The 22,069-nt window shown below is 39.8% G+C and overlaps 2 protein-coding genes across 2 annotated transcripts; both read left to right on the top strand.

Moving 5' to 3' along the window:
* The first annotated feature begins 3,742 nt into the window (after positions 1-3,742).
* Positions 3,743-11,168, top strand: LOC118490562 (zinc finger MYM-type protein 1-like). The gene is made up of 4 exons (XM_035988267.1): positions 3,743-3,873; positions 5,999-6,065; positions 8,258-8,440; positions 8,817-11,168. Exons 1-4 carry the CDS (start codon positions 3,743-3,745, stop codon positions 11,166-11,168), a joined length of 2,733 nt encoding a protein of 910 aa, XP_035844160.1.
* Positions 11,169-18,972: 7,804 nt separating this feature from the next.
* On the top strand, positions 18,973-21,122 carry LOC110923705. The gene is made up of 2 exons (XM_022167790.1): positions 18,973-20,585; positions 20,627-21,122. Exons 1-2 carry the CDS (start codon positions 18,973-18,975, stop codon positions 21,120-21,122), a joined length of 2,109 nt encoding a protein of 702 aa, XP_022023482.1.
* Positions 21,123-22,069: the final 947 nt, after the last annotated feature.

Raw genomic sequence — 22,069 nt, 5'->3', positions numbered from 1 at the left:
TTCGGGACGAAATTTCTTTCAAGTTGGGGATAATGTGACAACTTGTGTTTCAAACCATCCATTGTACTTCAATATAACACGCTTGAACACTATGTGCCTAGGTGACGTGCTGATATTAATGAAATGTTATGACATTATGATATGTGATTGTATGTATTGCATGTATGTATGTTATGTAGTCGCACCACACAACTCAAACGCACAACACCAGTGCAATCGCATAAGCCTAAGTTAGGGCCACACTCCTTCTACTCGAAGCGAGAGGGCAGTCTAAGTTAGGGTTCGGCCCACGGGTTCGACCCAGCTCCCTTGAGCCGAAGTGAAACACAAGAGGGCTTGGCCCACTTACTCGAAATCAGCACACATAAGGTGGGCGTGATTCTCATAACTTCAAGAAGCACAATATTAGCAAACCCTATTCCTTTCTCCCATCTACACATCGACGGCAAAAAGAAACATCCACTCTTACCCTCGGTTGTGATCCGCTCCCCTATTATTCCACTTCATCTTTTACACAAGGTCAGTATTTAATGTGTTGCTTTATGATACATCCTTTCTGTTATGGTTATGCTTGTGTGTGAATGCATGATGTATGTTTGTAGAAATTTCTATGGTTATGGCTTAATAGAATACACAAGAATTATGTAAGATCCTTGGAATTACTGATGTTGATCGGATCCGAAAGTGATGATGATGAACTCGTGTTGTGTCATAAGCTTGATTGATAAACTAGGATTATGGAATTGACATAAAGCTTTGTAATCTGTTAATCATGTGCAAGTGAATGAAAACATGTGGAATGGAAATCATGATTATGTGTAGAAATTTATCTGAAATAATTATCAAATTCGTTGTTATGTTGGCCGGTTTGTTATGGTTATGAGTCTAGATGAAACTGTTAACAAAATGATTGGGATTGTGGCACCGGGATGGTTAACGGGTTAATCAGATAAGGATGGGAGTGTATTGATAATTATGGTTAATTGCTAATTAATGAAAAGGAAACTGCTATAGGTTTAACTGTGCACCGAATAGATAGGGAATGTGGTTGTCGGTTACAAAATCTTTGGGGTCAATCACACATTTTAATTTCAGTCTCACAAGATAGCCAAAATCGCACAAGTCTTTGGACTGGTAATTATTTGGGCTGGGTGTTGGGTTGGATCACACAACACGGCTAATCGCTCAAGTTGTTGGGCCGCAGCCCAGCCCGAATCGCACAACCGGGTGGCAGTCGCACAAGCTAGTTGGGCTTTGTGCACTGTTGGGCCTTTGGCAGCACTTGGATCGCACAAGGGCAACCGCACAAGCTAGGTACAACTGAGTGAAGCACATAGTACAATCTAGTCTTGCATGACCGCACAATATATTGTGGATCGCACAAGAGGGTGCCGATCGCACAATATATTGGGCCGCACGATATATTCGACCTTATTACGTTGTTCGGCCGTATAACCCAAAACTCAATCGCACAAGTCATTCTTAATCGCACACATATCTGATTTCGCACAAGATTATTTGGGATTGCACATGTTTTATTGGGCCGGCTATTCACAATGGGCTTTTACATAAACTCGTCCGATATTACTCTACGTGTATGTCATGAATACTGCGTGTTCGTAACTTGCTAGTTCTATGTAAACATACGTGCAATACTTGAACATAGACCTGACTTGTATGGTAACCATGTTAGGACGTGGTTGACCACATATAGCTCAAGTGACCATTTTGTTTATCTGCCGAGCAAACCAAGGTGAGTTCACACTCTTACCAAGGCATGGGATTCCCGGGGTTGGGAATGGGATTGGACAATTACTCGTTCTTTTACTACTGCTAGACTGTCTACCATCGTCCTCGGGTTAAGCAGGGCACTTACGTAAAACCTAAGTAAACATGTACTTACCACTGTCCTCAGGTTTCGAGGGACACTTACGTAAACTTATATTTACTACTGTCCTCAGGTTTTGAGGGACACTTATGTAAAACCTACGTAAACCCCACGCGTACCACTGTCCTCGGGTAAAGAAGGGCACTTACATAAAGCCTACGTAAACCTCGTACGTACTCCTGTTCTCGGGTTAAGAAGAACACTCATGGTTACAACTAGTCTAGCAACATACAACATGGGAAGCCCCCACCAAATATCGTGAAAAGTTTTGGGAAATAGGGTAAACTGGTTAATCATATTTTTAACAATGGGAAACCCCCATCATCTATGGACATGTTTGGGAAACAGGGTAAACTGGTTAATCATATTTTTAACAATGGGAAACCCCCATCATCTATGGACATGTTTGGGAAACAGGGTAAACTGGTTAATCATATTTTTAACAATAGGAAACCCCCATCATCTATGGACATGTTTGGGAAACAGGGTAAACTGGTTAATCATATTTTTAACAATGGGAAACCCCCATCATCTATGGACATGTTTGGGAAACAGGGTAAACTGGTTAATCATATTTTTAACTATGGGAAACCCCCATCATCTATGGACATGTTTGGGAAACAGGTAAACTGGTTAATCATATTTTCAACATGGGAAACCCCCACGACAAGTGAGCCAGCTAAAGACAAACTACGTTTCCGTAAAACACTTAAAACGAACACCCAACTGTGAACTCGCTCAACATTGTTGTCGACTAGTTGTTACATGCCTTGCAGGCCTTTAGGTGCATATCAAAGGAACTTGTTGTCTGAGAAGCTGGAGTGATTATGGGTCGGGACACAAGGGAACGTAACATAAGACTAAGAGCTTACATGTGATTTTAGAAACATTTATTGAGTTGAATATGCTTCCGCTGTAAACTGGGAAATATTGTACACTGTTGTTAATAAATGAAAGTTTATTTAAATATACTCTTGATGTTCAATGTGATTGGTGGTTAAGATCCTGGTCAGTCACGCCTCCAAGCGGTGGTACTCCGCAAGTGGACTTTGGGGGTGTGACATCGCGCCCCGCGTAAGCCGAAGGCTTAGCCTTCGCGGCCCGCGACGTAGGGAAAATATGCTTTAGCTTTGACTGGTCATTAGGGTAGACTAGACACGATCACGCCACGTGGCAGCACCGGGTGAGGCTGCGTAGCCAGGTTGTCGCGACCCGCGTAAGACGAAGAAGGAGTCTTCGCGGCCCGCCAGAAAACAATAAAAACTGTTTTTATTTTTATTCTATTTTATTAAATTAAAGGTATTTAGGGCCAATTTACGTATACGGGGTGTATTTTAAGACGTATAGGGCACTCTAAACATATTAGGGGTGTCGGAAATAATTTTGGAGGGTTGTTATACAATCACCCCCAAATCTTCCAAATCCCCAATTTTCTTTTTTCAGTGGGATTATTTATATTTCTCGGTCCAGATTTTTATGAGGTTTGGGCCGTCAAAGTTCGTTTTTACCTGATGGGAATTGGGATTGTGTTTCCGCTGTGCTTTTATTAAAGAAACCGATACAAAGGAGAAGAGACAGAAAAATACTCCAGGTGATGTTCGACCATTAATATTTGGATCAAGGGAAAAAAGTTAACCACTTAACTTAATAGAAAATGTATATACAAAAATGAAAAATCCTGACATTTCATTGATGGAAAATAAGACTAACAAATACATTATGTGTGTGATGGTGTTGACAGAAGGGAGGGTGAATTGCGTGGTAATGGTGGTTCTGATGTGTGGGAGTGGTACTGTGGTGGTGTGGCTAGGATTTTTAGTTGCATAGATACAATGGTGGTTGTGGTTGACGGGAATGGTGATGATGGGTGGTTGCAGTGGCAGGTGGTGTGGGGGTGGTGGTGGCGTGGGGTGGGTTATGGCTGTGGCAGATGGTGCGGGTGTGGGTGGGTGGTGGTGGGTGGTAGATGGTGACGGTGGGTTGTGGTGAGTGGTGGTGGCAAGTGGTAGAGAGAGATGTGTGCAGAGGTTTTTTTAAATCTATACTTTTTTTTATTTTTTACAGAAATAGTCTCATAATACAAGTTATTTAGTCAATAGTCCATGAATGCTGAAATGACGAGAATGCCCTCATGTGCAGGGCATATGACCAAATTTAACCAAAAAATTTAACTGGGTTAGGGCTAAAGGACATAACGTGCAAGATTTTGGGACATTAGGTACATAACCTATCAACTTTTGCGCTAAAGGACAGCGCCTGCAATTTGGTGTAAACATAAAGGTCAAAACTTGTAATTTACTCTAGAAACTGAGAGTTAAATTAGACATTTAAAAAAAATTACAAACTTGAAAAGGTGTAAGTGTCAATTCTAAATGTTAAGAGGGCGAGATGGGTAAATTTAAAAAGTAGAAGGGATGTTAGACTCATTGGCAGTCTACTTCAACCAAACATCCTGATTTGTTACATATAATAATATTTTTTTGAACGACAAATTTGAATTACAAACGCACCACTGAAGTGTCATCGTGCCACCAGCGGAACCTCACTAGCTTATCCATCTTCACTAGGCAATAATGTCTATACACCAATTTAGGAGGAAACCCAATAAATCTGGTAAAAAAACGCTTGTGAAAATCGAACCTAGGACTAAATGGTCTCTAACCCTTATTCCACCCCGAAGAGGACACTAGGCAATAATGCCACATGCATATATTAATATTTTTTTAATCATGATAGTTGCAATATACCTTATGCAATTATTATTGCATGCATTACATGTGCATTCATGGTTTAATAATATTATTTTATCATGATAATTGCAATATATCTTATCAAGAAACACCAAGTTAATCCGAATGTTAACTTTTGGGTTTAGTCTCGTCAAAATAAGGTTACTCTTCTTTCTTCCTCAATTACTTACTATAAAATCCTCCAAAACAAGACAACACCGTGAAGCTCATCACAAGGAGGAGAATAGGTGGGTTCTCCTTGTAACCATCCTCCAGTGTGAGAATAAGAACTTGCTTTGAGAATAATAAGTGTGTTTAATAAGTGAGAGAGCAAGAGGGGGATCCTTAAACCTAGAGATGAAGTTCTCTATTTATAGCTAAAGAGAGTTGTGAAGGAGATCGGCTGATGGGCCTTGGGCCTTACGTCAACAATAAGGAATATCCTGTTTGCCTCCTTGAACACGACCGCTAGTGTTTACAGCCTGAAGGAGAGTTGGCACACGCTGAATGGATCCACATGGCCTGGCAGTTGTCTGTGTTGTTGGGTTTGGCATGAGAAGCTAAATGGAGATCATGGAGCAGTGTTGATATATTTTGTGTCTTTGCTTGTAATTTTCTTAAACATATATGAACGGTCTTCCTTTTGTTTATGTTTTTTGATGTTTAGATGTAAGTTGACTAAGTCAAACATCCTCCTGTTTGACTTGGCAACTAAGTGATCATGATTAACTTTTGTACACACGCGAAGGTGGGCCTTCGTGTCACTCACAGGATACGAAGGAGTCTTGAATGTTTATAACACGAAAGCAAGTTCGTGTATGCATTGCTTGCGTGTCTAACATGACATGATGGAAGATCCTTCGTGTCTCTGATGTGTGTTTCGTGTCCCTTCTCTATGTCTTCGCGTGTAATCCTGCTGTATAGCCTATAAATACAGCAGGTTGGGATTCATGTTGTTACTCTGTCAAAATCAATTGAGAAACTTTTGAGTGATATGTTCTTCTTGATTAATTGTGCTCTTGCTTGGTTTTGTGTAAATCAGGGATTTTGTAATTGTGTTTATACATTTGATAACTTGAAATCACCTTGTTCTAAGAACCTTTGAGGGACCTACAGGTAGTATCAGAGCATAGGACTGATTTCTTGTTAGAAACCAAGTATTGTATTTTCCTGAGATTTGGTGAGTGTTTGAGTGGTTATTGAAGAATACTGGACAAAAACACAGAACACACCTTTTGGATGATAAAAATGGACTAATATCAACCTAAATGATGTTATTTGATGAATGTTTTAGTTGAAATCTTGCTAAAATCAATGGAGATAATGAAAACCTAGATAGTTTTAAAGTTTGAATCTAAAATTTTCAAACTCCATTTTTCAGGCAAGAAGGTTGGCCGGAATTTGTTTCTGGAAAAGTACACTCACCTGAATATTCCCTTAGTGAGCAGGCAAGATTTGTTATAACAGAATTGTACGGATTATCTGCCGAGAATTTGTCCTATCTGCATAATTACATGAAACCACAACAGCGTGCACGCAAATCCTCATTCGTGTGAAATGTTGCCTTCGTGTGATCTATTCTGGAGTTCGTGTTAGCTTGCCTTTGTGTTAAACACTGATTAAAGTGTTTCGTGTGGAATAGTGCATCGTGTCAAATAGTACTTCTCGTGGCTTGTATGTCTTGCGTTTCAAAGTGTTTCGTGTCAAGACTTTTGGCTTCGTGAGAATTTCTATTTCGCATGGATAATGGTTCGTGTCAAGACTTTTGGTTTCGGGTGGAGCATTAGTTGTTCAGTTTCTTATAACAGCAAGTTATTTTAACTCAGTTAGGCTTTTTATTTCCAAAAGTTATTTTATCATGATAGTTGCAATATACCTTATGCAATTATTATGGCATACATTACATGTGCATTCATGGTTTAATAATATTATTTTATCATGATAATTGCAATATACCTTATCAAGAAACACCAAGTTAATCCGAATGTTAAATTTTGAGTTTAGTCTCGTCAAAATAAGGTTATTCTTCTTTCTTCCTCGATTGCTTGCTACAAAATCCTGCAAAACAAGACAACATCTTGAAGGTGGTAAAAAAAGGAGAATAGGGGGTCTCCTTGTAACCAATCTCCGACGTGAGAATAAGAACTTGCTTTGAGGATAATAAGTGTGTGTAATAAGTGAGAGAGCAAGAGAGTGTCCTTAAACCTAGAGATGAAGTTCTCTATTTATAGCCAAAGAGAGTTGTAAAGAAGATCAGCTGATGGGCCTTGGGCCTTACGTCGACAACAAGGAATATCATGTATGCGTCCTTGAACACGACCGTTCGTATTTCCAAGCTGAAGGAGAGTTGGCGCACGCTAAATTGATCCACGTGGCCTGGCAGTTGTCCTTGTTGTTGAGTTTGGCATAAGAAGCTAAATGGAGATCATGGAGCAGTGTTGATGTATTTTGTGTCTTTACTTGTAATTTTCTTAAACGTATATGAACAGTCTTTGTTTTGTTTATGTTTTTGATGTTTAGATGTAAGTTGACTAAGTCAAACATCCTCCTGTTTAACTTAGAAACTAAGTGATCATGATTAACTTTTGTACACACGCGAAGGGGGGCTTTCGTGTCACCCACAAGACATAAAGGAGTCTTTAATGTCTATAACACGAAACAACACGAAGGCGCAAGTTCGTGTATGCATTGATTTCGTGTCTAACATGACACGAAGGAAGAGCCTTCGTGTCTCTGATGTGTGTTTTGTGTCCCATCTCTATGCCTTCGCGTGTAATCCTGTAATCCTGCTATACTGCCTATAAATACAGCAGGTTGGGATTCATTTGGTAAGAGTGCATTTTGAGAGAGTCTTGAGCTTTATTTTGAATATTGTATGCTGTTACTCTGTTAAAATCAATTGAAAAACTTTTGAGTGATTTGTTCTTCTTGATTGATTGTGCTCTTGCTTGGTTGTGTGTAAATCAGGGATTCTGCACATGTATTTATCCATTTGATAACTTGAAATTACCTTATTCTAAGATCTTTTCAGGGACCTACAAGTAGTGGTTGGCGCACGGTGATTGGTGACACGTCGGTGTTGCTGGACACAGCCTGTCGTGCGCCTATTGGCCACCTGCTCTGACATTCATACCGGCTGTACTATCTTGAGTCGTCTTGCTGGCGCCACGAAGCTTGCGCTTCTTTAGCTTGCGCCATTTATCTCAAAATGGACTAAGTATTAGATTTCATCTGTTTTGGATATGGTTCTCTGCGTGCGACCTAAGCTTGTCTCGTATAGCCGACGCAGGATTTAAGACCATATCCCTTCACCTTATGTATTTATTATTGCATGCATTACATGTGCATTCATGGTTTCAGGGGCGGACTTACGTACAAATTACGGGTTCCCGGGAACCCAGTCTTTTTTTAATTTTTAGTGTAAATATATATAAGAAGCTGAAAAGGAACCCATAAGTATATTATAAAAGGAACCCATAAACATAAAAGGCATTGGTTCCACTGGTTATAATCCCGCTTTTCTTCCTAACCCACCCGGGTTCGAATCTCATCACTGCATATTTTTTTGTCTGTTTTTTTTTTAATTTCTCTTTTAATTTTTTTTTTCTTTAAACTAATAAAAACATTAAAACCCATTTAGGGTTATATTGGAAAACATACGCCGCACAAATACACAAACAAGCAGCGAACACTCGAACAGCAGCAGCGAACAGCATTATCTCCGCCACCAGTCCGCCTCTGGCCTCCGGCCTCCGCCCTCCTCCGCCTCCGGCTGCTCCGCCGCCTCCGCCTCCGGCTCCGGCTCCTGATTATGATCATCTCAGTTTGATTTCCAGTTAGTTTTATATCTCTTTGTTTTATACGAATTAATTGATTATCATCATCTCAGTTCGATTGATTACTCGATTGATTAGTTGATGTACAGCTTTCATCTGTTGATTACTTGATTACATAAAAATTGGGTTTTTAAGTTAACAGTGGGTTTAAAAATTGGGTTTAAAAATTCCATTAAGTGGTTTTTAATAAAAATTGGGTTTAAAAATTGGGTTTCATCTGTTCATCTGTTCTGTTGATATTGCTTACTTGATTAAGTGGTTTTTAAGTTAATATTGCTTACTTGATTACAGAACAGTTCGATTAAGTGGTTTTTAAGTTAATATTGCTGCTGAGAGTTAATATTGAATTTGTTTGGTATTTAGGCATTATCAGTTATGCAGAAGAATATTTCAAGTTTCTTTCAAAGGCAACCACCACCTAACATTGAATCGTCATCTTCAACTAGTAAACCCTTGAAAATCGTTTTGGATGATCTTCCGTGGGATCCTTCCGAAAGGAAACCAATTTCATCTTATCACCCTAGTCAAAAAGATGAAATTAGACGAACATATTTGCTTCGAGGTCCATGTCAACCGAAAGGGAAAAAAACAGATTTTCCACAAACACTTATTGGTAATAGTGATAAGTTAAGACGGTTCAATCCAAAATGGTACACAGAAAAGCATGGAAATTGGTTGGAATATAGTGTCAAAGCGGATAAAGTGTATTGCTTATATTGTTACTTATTCAAAGAAAGTGGACAAAAAGATGCATTTGCGAGTGAGGGGGTACAATGTTGGCATAGGAAAGAAGAAAGATTCGAAATTCATGTTGGTAAAAGCAATAGTTTTCACAACAGGGCGGTTCAAAAAGGAGAAGACTTACTTAAAGAAGCCCAATCTATACCAGCGGTTCAAAAAAAACCCGAGCAAAACAAAGAATATAGAATCCGATTAAGTACTTCGGTTATACTCGCTAAAGGATTGTTGAATGGCGGATTACCTTTTCGGGGTCATGATGAATCTGAAGCATCCTTATATAGAGGACATTTCATAGAGTTTTTAAAATTGTTCGCACAAACAAATGAAGAAATTGCAAAGTATATATTAAGTAATGCTCCGAAGAATTGCCAAATGACGGCTCCATCAATACAAAAAGACATTTGTAATTGTTTTGCAGAAGAAGTGTTAAAGATGATATTTGAAGAGCTTGGTGATGATGTCTTTTCTTTATTAGTTGATGAATCGAGGGATATTTCTAAAAAGGAACAAATGGCCGTGGTTTTGAGATTTGTTGATAAATTAGGATTTGTGAAGGAGCGATATATTGATGTAGTTCATGTTATGGAAACAACCGCTTTATCTCTTAAATCTGCAATTGATGAATTATTTGCTCACCGCAATTTAAATTTGGGTAGGGTTAGAGGCCAAGGATATGACGGTGCAAGCAACATGTCCGGTGAGTTTAATGGTTTGAAAACTTTGATTTTGAAAGAAAATTCTTCGGCATATTATGTTCATTGTTTTGCCCACCAACTTCAACTTGTTGTTGTGGCCCTTGCAAACAAGCATCTTGAAATTTGTAGATTTTTTAAGGAAATAACAGATTTAATAAATGTTGTTGGTGCATCGTGCAAACGAATAGATTTGCTAAGAGAAAGTCAAAGAGAGCTTTTGGCATTGAATCCGGAAGTTGTAATCGGAAGTGGAAATAATCAAGAAATGGCACTTACAAGACCCGGAGATACACATTGGAGCTCTCACGAAAAAACACTTCTTCGTTTGCTTACCTTATATCCTTGTGTTATTGAAGTGCTTGAATATATAGAAACTTCGGCATGGGAACCAATTCACAAAACTCAAGCAAATGGACTTCAATTATACATGAAAAGTTTCAAGTTTGTATTTTATTTACATTTGATGAAACATATCTTGGGAGTTACTAACTTATTGTGTGTCGCTCTTCAAAGAAAGAATCAAGATATTTTGAATGCAGTTGAGTTGGTTAGATCAACCAAAGAAGAATTACAAAGGTATCGACTTGAAGGCTTTGACTCACTTTTAAAAGATGTCACATCCTTTTGTGACAAGTATGATATTGAGATGATTAACATGGAAGATGAGTATGTTGACCCGAAAAACAGAAGAAGAAAGACCAATATCACCAATCGTCATCATTTTGTGGTCAATAATTTCAACACGGTTCTCGACATGCAAATTCAAGAGCTTGGAAACCGTTTTAACGAGGTAACCACTAACTTGCTTACGTGTATGAGTTCTTTGAGCCCGCGTGATAATTTTAGTTCCTTTAATAAACTAAACTTGCTAAAGTTGGCCGAAATGTATCCGTATAATTTTACTTTTGATGAAAAAGATAAGCTTATCGATGAACTCGGCCACTACATTTCTAATATGAAAAGAGATAGTCAGTTTGATAACCTGAATGGGGTTAGTGATCTTGCCAAAAGGATGGTGGAAACAAGGAAACACATTGAGTATCAATTGGTCTATCGTTTAATAAAGTTGTCACTAGTTTTACCGGTTGCAACGGCTAGTGTTGAAAGGAGTTTTTCTTCAATGAAGCTTGTGAAGACAGAATTGCGTAATAGGATGGGTGATGGATACATGAACGATTCTTGCATTTGTTACATTGAAAAGGAGTTCTTACAACAAGTTTCCGTTGAGAGTGTAATGCAACGTTTTCAAAAGATGAAAACCCGTCGTCAACAACTTTAGGTAGTTTTTTTATTTGTAAAGACTATCGTATTTTATATTGTGTTTTTAAATTTCTAATGACGATTTTCTTTTCATCATTGTATCGTACTTTTATTATGTGATGAACCTTACCCGATCCGAACCATCGAACCGACCCGAAATTCTTTATGTTCGGTTACATGAAATTGGAGTATCTAAAAAAGTGAATCCAGTGAAAAATATTCCTGGATCCGCCACTGCATGGTTTAGTATATGTATTGGCGATAACACTACTCATAATCATGTTACTTATTTACTTTCATGTATGTGTTAAGGATAATCTTACATGCCTTAGTATTTGCATGTTGCACCGCTTGATGATGGAACACCTTTAATTAGTCACGTCAACAGATTATGCGTTCTTTACAAATGCATCTACTTTTTTTTTTGGTGATGATGATTTTGTATGTTAGATCGAACAAAATAATATCTTGGTGTTATTAAGGTTAACATCTAATTTTTGAAGGGTGGGGCACGTGAGACCAGAAGAAAAAAAAAACAAAAACAATTTCGTTGACTTTCCAAAAATATCTATTGAATGCATCATCGATGATATTATCCGATTACGTGATCCCTTACCAGCCACACGTTAAAATAACCTTTATATCCAAGAAAGCCAACTTTGACACGTATTACTATCAAAAGTTTGACTTTGTAGTTCTTTCTTAAAAGTTAAAACTTCACATCGATGTTTTTTTTTTCTTTTCTTAACTTGGTCCATTTGACTATTTCGTTGTTTCTTTAAGCGTCAATTTTTTTTTTTCATTTTATTATGGTAGATAATAATATTCGTAGGAGACAAATCTTCTACCTTTTTTTAACGGTAAATTTGGATCATTAAATTGATCACTGGATTATAATCGTAGCACCAGCGGAACCACCCGAACATATCTATCTCCACTAGGCTATAATGACTATACACCAATTCAAGAGAAAACTTAATAAATTTGAGAAAAACCTCATTGTAAGGAATCGAACCCAGAATCTAATAGTTGCCAAGCCTTATTTAGAAAAACCACCACAAGATGCTAGTAGGCTATAATGCTATGAGCGAATGACAAATCTTCTAGAACAAATCTTCTAGAACGGGCTTCTCAAAAAATGCAAAATCGGTTTTTTCATCCTAAATACCGAACGGTAGACGTGGCACTTTTTTAGTAGTTGTTTCCAACAAAAAAACCGTCACTTGAGATTTCGAATAGCTTCTACGTACATGTGATATTTGGTCATTTTGGCATTTATTTCGGCATTGTTTTTGTGTCCTTGTCAGTGCCTCTTTATCTAGAAAATAGATGAATCAACGATGATTGTGAGGCCCTTTCAACATTTCTGAAGACCCTAAAAGAGATATAAAGTGAGGGCCCTTTGAATTTGTATAGTTTTCAAAAAAAAAAAGGTATTCAAACAACTAAAAATATAAACAAGAAAGCCTCCTCCTTTATCCCCCGGTCTTGGGACCAACAAAATTATAAACTGGAAATTTGAAAACAAAATATTACATACAATAGCAATTCAAGAATGTTTTATATACCAATTAGAATCTGATACAAAAAAAAAAAAAAAATTGTCGTTAGGAATTTAAAACTTACCTGATTATCCTTTAATTTGACACCTTTCCCAAATTTTGGATTTTTAGCCATAAATTCTCATAGCTTGCAAATCCCCAATGACGACATTGAGTAATAAAGGTAATCGCAGACTCGAATATTTAAAGAAACGTCATAGCTCACAAATCCCCAATGACCCCTTTGAGTAATAACGGTAATCGCAGACTCGAATATCTAAAGAAACGATGTTGATGACCCTGATTTAGGGATTTTAGGATTAACGATTAGTATTTTGATTTTGGAATGGTGAATATTCTACAAATCGCTGGAATAGAACGATGATTATGCCTCATCGCATTGATTAAATGGAATGATTGGGCTTTGGGCCTTTCTTATAAATAACAAGGCATTTATTTATAAACTGGTTTTTTTCATTATTTGGGGGTAATCCACATGCTATATATGAAAACTTTCTAAAAAAATTGGAGGCCTCTTTTTGTGGCTCTAGGCTCATGCCTAGTCTTAGAAGCCCATTGGGCTGACCCTGATGCTTGTGGCAATAAAAGAAACCCTAATCTTATATCGAAGTTCTACCTTCTACGTTTGATTTGGAACGAAGGCTAGAGGTTAATATTTAGGAACTAAGGGTGGCAGTCACAGCTTTCGGAAGACGAGATTCCTTTTCAATTTCTCTTCATCTTGGTTCGATTTCATCAATTGATTTCGTTGTTCACAATCGGTATCAATATTCGATTTATTCATATTAGATTTATTCATATTAGTTTGAGGGTTCACTTTTCTTAATTTTAAGAATTGTGGGGCGATGAGGGATCGTTAGAAAGAAAGAAAGAAAGGGGTGAGGGTCGTCTAATTTCTTGTGACGCCTTTAGTTTAAATTTTGTCTTATAAAAGGGTATATTTTTCGATTCACAATAAAGCTATTGGTGGAATGTGACGAGTTTGAGCCAAAGACTGAAAGGATAAGAAATGTAACCTGAGAGAGTCGTAGGGCAGAAAAGGTCTACGAATTGAAACAAAGATTTGCAATAAACCATATGGAGGAAAACTATAATTACACTACAAGAAGACTGGGGTATTATCGACGAAAAACACTTCGTTTGAAAAAGGTAGAAATAGAAATTTACAGACAAGTACCATCGTAATCTATTTACTATTTATATACTATTAATTTGAAACATTTGTATGAACGTTTGGTTGTAAGTTGAGCTTAAGTAGTTGTACCTTAATCAAATATTTGTTGTAAGTTGTGCTTAAGTGGTTATACCTTAAGCAAATATTGTTTGTAAGTTGTGCTTAAGTGTTTGGTTGTAAGTTGTGATTAAGTAGTTGTACCTTAATCAAATATTGGTTGTAAGTTGTCTTTAAGTGGTTGTACCTTAATCAAATAATGGTTTCATTACCTTACCAAATTCAATCTGTTTTGTATGCATGTATGGTTGTAAATTGTGCTTAAGTGGTTGTACCCTAATCAAATAATGGTTTCATTATCTTACCATATTCATTTGTTGATCCATTCAAAGTTGTGTTGTTTTATTTGTAAATTATTATTGTTTATAATAATCTAATTAATTTAGCCAAAATCTTGTATAAATATAATTTGCAACATATTGATGCAATGGTTGTTGTAATGTATGCATTATGGTTTATATAGTGGTGATGATATATATTTTATATAGATTACGATGAATCTGTGAAACAAAAAAAATAGACGCGGGTTCATCGTAACGCGCGAGTCCTGGATTAACTTAATTATTTTATTCTATGTTTTACGTTTCGATTTAATTTCTTTGCATTAACACCGGAACTTCAGTGTCGATGGTCGCTGACAGTAGTGTGACATAAGTGCTTGTTCCCGCCGCAACGCGAGGGTGCTTAATACTAGTTATTATTATATAAATTGTATGGAGTTGGTACGTAGTGATACGTCGAGAATCTTTTGAGAGTAGGTGATAAAGTTCCAATAATTATCTCCGGGGAGAGTTTTGCAAGTTTAATGCTTCTAAAACGAATGAATTGAAATAGAAAATAGAGTAAAATGCACGGATAGTCCCTGTGGTTTGATAAAATTTCACCTTTAGTCCCTAACTTTTTGAAATTACACTCCTAGTCCCTGTGGTTTGCTTGGTTGTTACTCGGATAGTCCCCTGAATGGATGTAGGTTAGTTAATCCACTTAAGTCCATATGTAATGACAAAACTACCCTTATTATTAAAAATATAATAACTAAATAGGTAAAAGAAATATAATTAATATTTATAAATTTAAGTGGACCCCACCAACCACTCCACTCACTTCATCTTCCCACTCTAAACCACCCACCACCATTTCCACCTTTCACCACCACCAACCACCGTCATCCACCCACCATAACTTCACCACCACCTACTCTATTTTTCTTGATATATAACCACAGAAAGTAGCAAATACCAAATCCCCAAAACTCACAAATATTAGGTTTTTCTGAACTCCAATGTTTGGTGAATACTTCAGGAAAATGCTAAAGTTTCAGAGAATGCAAGTCTACGATTTCCCAACCATGTGCTGACTTATGTTACACCATGGTAACAAACAAACAAACAAACACTTTCTTTCAATATATATATATATATAAAATTTCATTGTGGATATTCATCCATATGATAGATAGATAGTTACTTCCACAACTGAGCTTGTGTTGATAATAGAGCTTGTGTTATGATAATTGATGAGGATACGTCCTTGGTCGGACCGAATGACTAGCAGACATAGAACCGAACCACATCGCATAAAGGTCGGACAATAACTGGTACGTCATAACTAACTGGGCCCCACAACTTTAACTGCCCTGACAACGACTGGTCTGACCTAACTAACTTGTCACGTCAGCATACCCAAAGACTATAAATACCCAGCCAAGGTTATCCGCAAAGGGTAATCGCAACTTTCTCTCTCTAAACTATCCTCTCTCTCTCCTTGACCTATCTTCTCCTCACAAATACTTATTCTCACGCTCGAGCTTGGTCACAGAGAGGCCCCCCTCCCTGTGGCGAGGCTAACGTTGTGTTTGTTTCCTTGTGATCTTGCAGGTTCTTACTAGGTCATCTGATGCTCTCATTCTAACCAGGTCGGACCAACTGGTCTTGAGTCTTCAGTGGCGCCATCCCCTCGAATTCACTCAAATCCGATTTGTTAATTCTGTTTATTCCAAATCATGGAATCCACAACAGCTGCTCCCACAAGCACTTTTTCGTCGTTTAACGACATATGGGAAGGAAACGTTACCTCCACAACTGTTTCAGCAGCAGTTGCTGCCGCAACGGCTTCAATAGGCTTAGCATTAGCGCCTCCAGCTGCAAGTTCTGCAATCGCGAGTTCTGTCACCACGTTCTCGGTTACTGCTCCAATTGCTACACCATTACCTACTTTTGACAATGCTTTCTTACTGCGGAATGCCGTTTTGCTGCGACAACTACAGCAGCAGCGAGAAGAAATGTTGCAGAGTCTCTGCACGAACTTATTCAGCAGTGTTTATCCAGGGGCTAATCCTGTCTCCGTCGGAACTTTCACCTCTAGATCTATGGTAAGTCCTATAATCTCCACTCCCATAACATGTGTTGCATAATTCTCTTCGTTTGCAAGTGCTCCGATGAATAACGGTCTCAATGACCTGTTTCGCCAGGGATCTATGGGTCTAAACTCTCAGGATCAGGAGCTGATCATGCCATATCATCCCACATCTATGACTTCTCAGTCAAAGTTCACGATGCGGATTGTTAATGCCCCACTCCCATCTAAATTAAAGATGCCCCCCACATTGAAATTCTATGATGGTACGTCCGACACGGACGACCACATGTTTGCATTCGCCGGAGCGGCTAAGGTCGAACAATGGCCCATGCCGGCTTGGTGTCACATGTTCGCTCAAACTCTCACCGGATCGGCAAGAGTATGGTTCGATGGATTGCCAGAAGGATCGATTGATCACTTTGAAGATTTCCGGCGTATATTTTTGCAAAACTTCTGACAGCAGCGTCGTTGCAAGAAAGACATTACCGAGGTTCACCACATAAGTGCCGCGACGGAGAATCCGTAGAAGATTTTATAGATCGCTTCAATCGAGAGAGCATGCAGATAAGTGGAGCGGTCGATCAGCTCCGAGTCTCCGGATTTTGTCACGGAGTACGGAACAATCAGTTGGTGGAAAAGCTCCATGAAGATCTCCCAAAAACCATGGAGGTACTTATGGAGCGAGCTCGAGCCTTTGTTCGGGGAAAGAGTGCCTGCGGTCAGCCGAACGAAACAGCAGCAAGAAATACCAAGGCTCGAACCACATCATGGAGACGGAATGCGTCACCACCGAAAGATAGAAACAACTGGAACAGGAGTCGTGGCCCGTACCAAAAATCAGATCGAATCAGTTTCCGAACTGGAAACGTACGTTTTAACTCCTTCTCCGAGCTAACAAAATCACCGAATGAAATCCTTAGTACGGAAACCACCCGGTTTCCTACACCGTTGAAGCAACGACCCACCTCGGATAAGCACTCCAAGAAGTATTGCGAGTATCACCGAGACAAGGGGCATACAACTGATGAATGTTGGGCTTTAAAACAAGAGATCGAAATGGCTGTACGGTCCGGAAAACTCTCTCATCTCGTGAAAGAACTAAAAGATGGAAAGAAATCTGCAACAGCGATCGATAATCCAAATACTGAGGCCGGAATCAATATGATTCGGTCTGCTGAGCCAAGAGGGGTAAAACGGTCAAACCAACATATGGTAGCTTGGATGCACCAACCAACATATTTTCCTCCAATTGATCTGGAAGATACTCGAGATGGACCAATCACGATATCGGCCGTAGTTGCAGGGTACTTGGTCCGGAGAATATATGTGGACGGAGGAAGCGCCTTTGAAATAATGTATTTACAGTGTTTCCAGCAGCTAAACCCCCAAACGAAGAAGAGGTTGATTGAGGTGTCCACCCCTCTGATATGTTTTTCGGGGGAAGTGGTTCGTCTGATAGGGCAGATCACCCTTCCGACCACATTCAAGGATGGTGACAAGAGCAGAACTGTTCAACTAACATTTCTAGTTGTTGGTACTCATTCGTCGCATAACATAATACTTGGACGACCCGGGTTACGAGCTCTCGGAGCGATCAGTTCAATGAAACACAGTGCCATTAAATTCCCCACCGAAGCCGGTGTCGCCACTATCCTTTCAGAATCAAATTCGTTTGTAGCTGAGGTAAGGCACGTAGCAGAAACGAGCTCCAAAAAGTCCGAAGTACCTACAGAACTCTGGGCGATCAACCCAGATTTCCCCGAGCAGCAAGTGGCTATCGGTGCCCAGCACCCAAAACGAACAAAGAAGCTCCTATGGGAGTTATTGAGTAACTCGATTGATGTTTTTGCATGGAAGCACTCCGATATGCAAGGGGTCCCCAGGTCCATGGCATAGCACCACCTGAACGTAAAGGAATCGATCAAGCCAATAGCACAGATCGATCCAAGGCAATTGCAAAAGATGTGAAGAGTCTCCTAGACACCGGAATTATTCGAGAGGTCCGATATCAGACTTGGGTATTGAATCCAGTGATGGTGCAAAAAAAGGACAACTCATAGAGAATGTGTATCGATTTCACCGATTTAAATGACGCATGCCCGAAAGATTGTTTTCTATTACCAGAAATTGATGCGAAGATCGATTCCGTCGCCACGTTCAGGTTGAAATGTTTTCTAGATGCTTATAAGGGATACCACCAGATACAAATGGCAGTCGAAGACGAGGACAAGACAGCCTTTGTCACCAATGAAGGAGTTTATTGCTTCACTAAGATGCCGTTCGGTTTGAAAAACGCTGGTGCTACATACCAGCGTTTAATGAGTAAAGCCTTCAAAGACCAGATCGAACGGAACGTAGAGGTGTATGTTGATGATATAGTAATCAAAAGTCACGATAAAGCCACCATGCTGAAAGACATACTCGAAACCATCACTCGACTCCGAAGCATTAACATGAAGTTAAACCCCAAAAAGTGTACATTCGGGGTAGAAGAAGGAAAGTTCTTGGGAGTCATGGTCGGATCAAAAGGCCTGCGAGCCAACCCAGACAAGATCGATGCTGTTCTTACAATGAAGGCTCCAACGTCGGTCAAAGACATCTAGTCCTTAAATGGACGTTTAGCCGCCCTCCATCGATTCTTGTCGAAAGCAGCAGACAGATCTCTCCCATTCATGGACGTGCTCAGAAAAAGCTTCAGGTCAGAGTTCAAATGGACCGAAGAAGCCGCACGAGCCTTTGAAGAACTTAAAACTTATCTCGGCCCCTTGCCGACACTCACCGTACCGGAAAAAGATAAGGTATTGACAGTCTACCTAGCCGCATCATGCGGTGCTATCAGTGCAGTGCTCGTCGCTCACCGATCCGGGGCGCAAATCCCCATTTACTATGTGAGTCGAACGTTGAAAGATTATGAAACGAGATATTCAAACCTGGAAAAATTAGCTCTGGTGCTAGTTCATGCTTCAATTCGTCGGTATTTTCAAGCCCAACCAATTGAGGTACGAACGGATCAAAGAATCCAGCATGTTCTCCGACGACCCGAAGTTTCAGGTCGTATGGAGAAATGGGCGATCGAGCTGGGTGCATTCAATATTACTTTTAGAACCAAAGGACCTTTGAAAGGGCAAGTGATAGCCGATTTTCTAGTAGAAATGCCGGAGGAAAAAGTAGTGGAAGAAACCAAGAAAGCTCCAGACAAACCCTGGACTCTGTATACAGACGGAGCTTCGAGCTCCGAGGGGTCAGGAGCAGGCTTGATTCTCACCGATCCAGATGGTACGGATATGACATATGCGCTCCGGTTAGAATTCAAGAGCTCCAATAATGAAGCTGAATATGAGGCTCTATTAGCCGGTCTACGCCTGGCGCTAAAAGTTGGAACGAGAAATGTTATAGCCCATGTAGATTCGTTGCTCGTAGCGAATCAAGTGAACGGAGAATATGAAGCAAGGGAAGCCAACATGATTGAATATCTCGAACAAGTAAAACAAGTTATGGCATCATTTGAATCATGCAAAGTTGAGCACGTTCCTCGTAGCAAAAACAAAAAAACCGACGCATTGAGCAAGCTGGCTTCCGTCTCCTTCAGTCATTTGGCCAAGGAAGTAAGAATGGAGGTGTTAAACGCACCTTCAATTGCTACTCCTCATGTTATGCAAGTAGAAGCTCCGTCTAAAACATGGATGACACCTATAATCAACTATCTAGTGCACGATGTTTTACCAGTTGATAAAGCAGAAGCGAGAAAGATTCAGATCAACTCGCTTCAATATCAGATGCAGGAAGGAGGTCTGTACCGAAAGACTTTCCTTGGACCTCTATTAAAATGTCTCGATACCGAACAGGCCAGCTATATCATCAGAGAGATACACTACGGCATTTGCGGTATTCACGCCGGGCCAAAGATGATCGTAACGAAGGTGAAAACTGCAGGATACTATGAGAGTGCAGTCAAAGAACTCCAGCAATGTGATGAATGCCAAAAGCACGCGCCAGTAAGCCTCCGAGCAAAGAATGAGATGATTCCGGTAACCGCCGCATGGCCTTTTCAAAAGTGGGGCGTTGACATAGTCGGTCCTTTTCCACGATCGAGCGAAAGTGCCCAGTACTTGCTAGTCGCGGTGGATTATTTCACCAAATGGGTGGAAGCCCGACCGTTCACAGTCATCTCCGGCTATAATGTAACGAGGTTCTTTTGGGAACAAATCGTATGTCGTTTCGGTCTTCCACTCTACATTATAAGCGACAATGCAAAGCAGTTCGCGGAAAACCCGTTCAAGCGCTGGTGTGAAAGTTTGAAGATTAACCAACTTATTTCCTCGGTAGCCCACCCCAGGGGAACGGGCAGGTCGAACAGATAAATCGACGAATCGTCGATGGGATAAAGAGAAGACTTGGCTACGAAGGTAAAGGTTGGGCGGATGAGTTACCGAACGTTCTATGGGCTCACCGAACATTGCACAAGACTAGTAACGGGGAAACAACGTTCAGTCTTACATATGGCACGGAAGCCGTGATCCCCACAGAAATCGGACTCCCAAATCAAAGGTGCAGAAACTGGGAAGAAAACGAACAGGAGCTCCGATCTAATCTCGATCTGCAAGAAGAACGTCGGAACATCGCGGCGATCAAAGAAGCACGGTATAAAAAGAAGATTAAAAATATTACAATGCCCGTGCCAAGCTTTATAAATTCAAAGTTGGAGGCTTTGTGCTCCAGAGTAATGATGCAAGCCGCATCGAAGCCCCCGGGAAGTTGGCCCCGAAATGGGAAGGACCGTACCGAGTCAAAGAAGCAAGCGAGAAAGGCTCGTACATACTAGAAAAGATCGATGGAGCCCCCGTACCCAGAACTTGGAACAGGGTGCATTTGAAAAAATGTTTTATGTGAACGGCCTGCTACGGCCAAGAAAGATCGCTATTTCCTATTTTTTGTTTTTAGTTCCCATGTAAAATTCGGGAGGGTAGTGCCACGAAAGTATTTCCATTTTCTTTGTAAAGCCGGGAGGGTAATGCCCCGGAACTATGCTCGAAGAAACTGATGAATAAAGTGATTCGTATTTTTTACAAGTATTAAGTGTAGCATACATATATACATAAGTTCGAACGAAATCAAAATGTGCACAAACGGGCCTCGACCCATGCCTCGCGCCGATCGAGAAGGCTTAAATAGTTCAAAAGTAACAAAAAATCTATTAAGCAAAAGGCTCATATCTAACACGATCCGACTACGAAAGAACAATTAAGCAGAAGCCAACTTACGAGGAACTTCTTGCTATAATCCGGTCACCTAAGATGACCGATTAAAAATCCTGGCCAGATAGTAAAAGTTTGCACGCAAACTAAAAAACTAAAAGAGCCGGGAATAAGTATTTTTCACTGAAAATACGACCTCATACCAAATTAATGAAATGTGCCCATCAAAGTTGTACAACAAAAAGTTAAGTCGTACGATTACATACCAAAATAAAAAGGTAAATTGTACGATTACATGCCATGGAAAAAGTAAAAGCACTGTGCAGTCATACAAATCAAATATCAAATTTCGTAATCCTCTTTCACAATGGGGAGCTCGCTTCTCTGCTTAATGACGGACAGGGGTTTGTCCACCAGGTCTGCAACTTTGCCGAGAACAGAGATATGAAAATCATCAAAAGCTTTTATCGCAGCATCCAACGCGTCCTTGGCCCCCTCGTCATACCCAGGAACTTCCTTGGCAGAACGGACCGAGCTCAAGGCAGCTTGAAAACCTTGTTTGATTCCTTCATTC

This window comes from Helianthus annuus, chromosome 1 (assembly GCF_002127325.2).
Source record: "Helianthus annuus cultivar XRQ/B chromosome 1, HanXRQr2.0-SUNRISE, whole genome shotgun sequence".
Lineage (NCBI taxonomy): Eukaryota > Viridiplantae > Streptophyta > Magnoliopsida > Asterales > Asteraceae > Helianthus > Helianthus annuus.
The sequence above is the reverse complement of the archived record's forward strand: the minus strand, read 5'-3'. Positions and strand labels throughout refer to the sequence as shown.

Coding starts and splice junctions, on each gene's coding strand:
- LOC118490562 (XM_035988267.1), top strand. CDS start 3,743: ATGGTGATGATGGGTGGTTGCAGTGGCAGGTGGTGTGGGGGTGGTGGT. Junction 3,874..5,998: donor GATGGTGACGGTGGGTTGTG/GTGAGTGGTGGT, acceptor TCCATTTTTCAG/GCAAGAAGGTTGGCCGGAAT. Junction 6,066..8,257: donor AATATTCCCTTAGTGAGCAG/GCAAGATTTGTT, acceptor AAACCCATTTAG/GGTTATATTGGAAAACATAC.
- LOC110923705 (XM_022167790.1), top strand. CDS start 18,973: ATGGACGTGCTCAGAAAAAGCTTCAGGTCAGAGTTCAAATGGACCGAA. Junction 20,586..20,626: donor GAAAACCCGTTCAAGCGCTG/GTGTGAAAGTTT, acceptor TTTCCTCGGTAG/CCCACCCCAGGGGAACGGGC.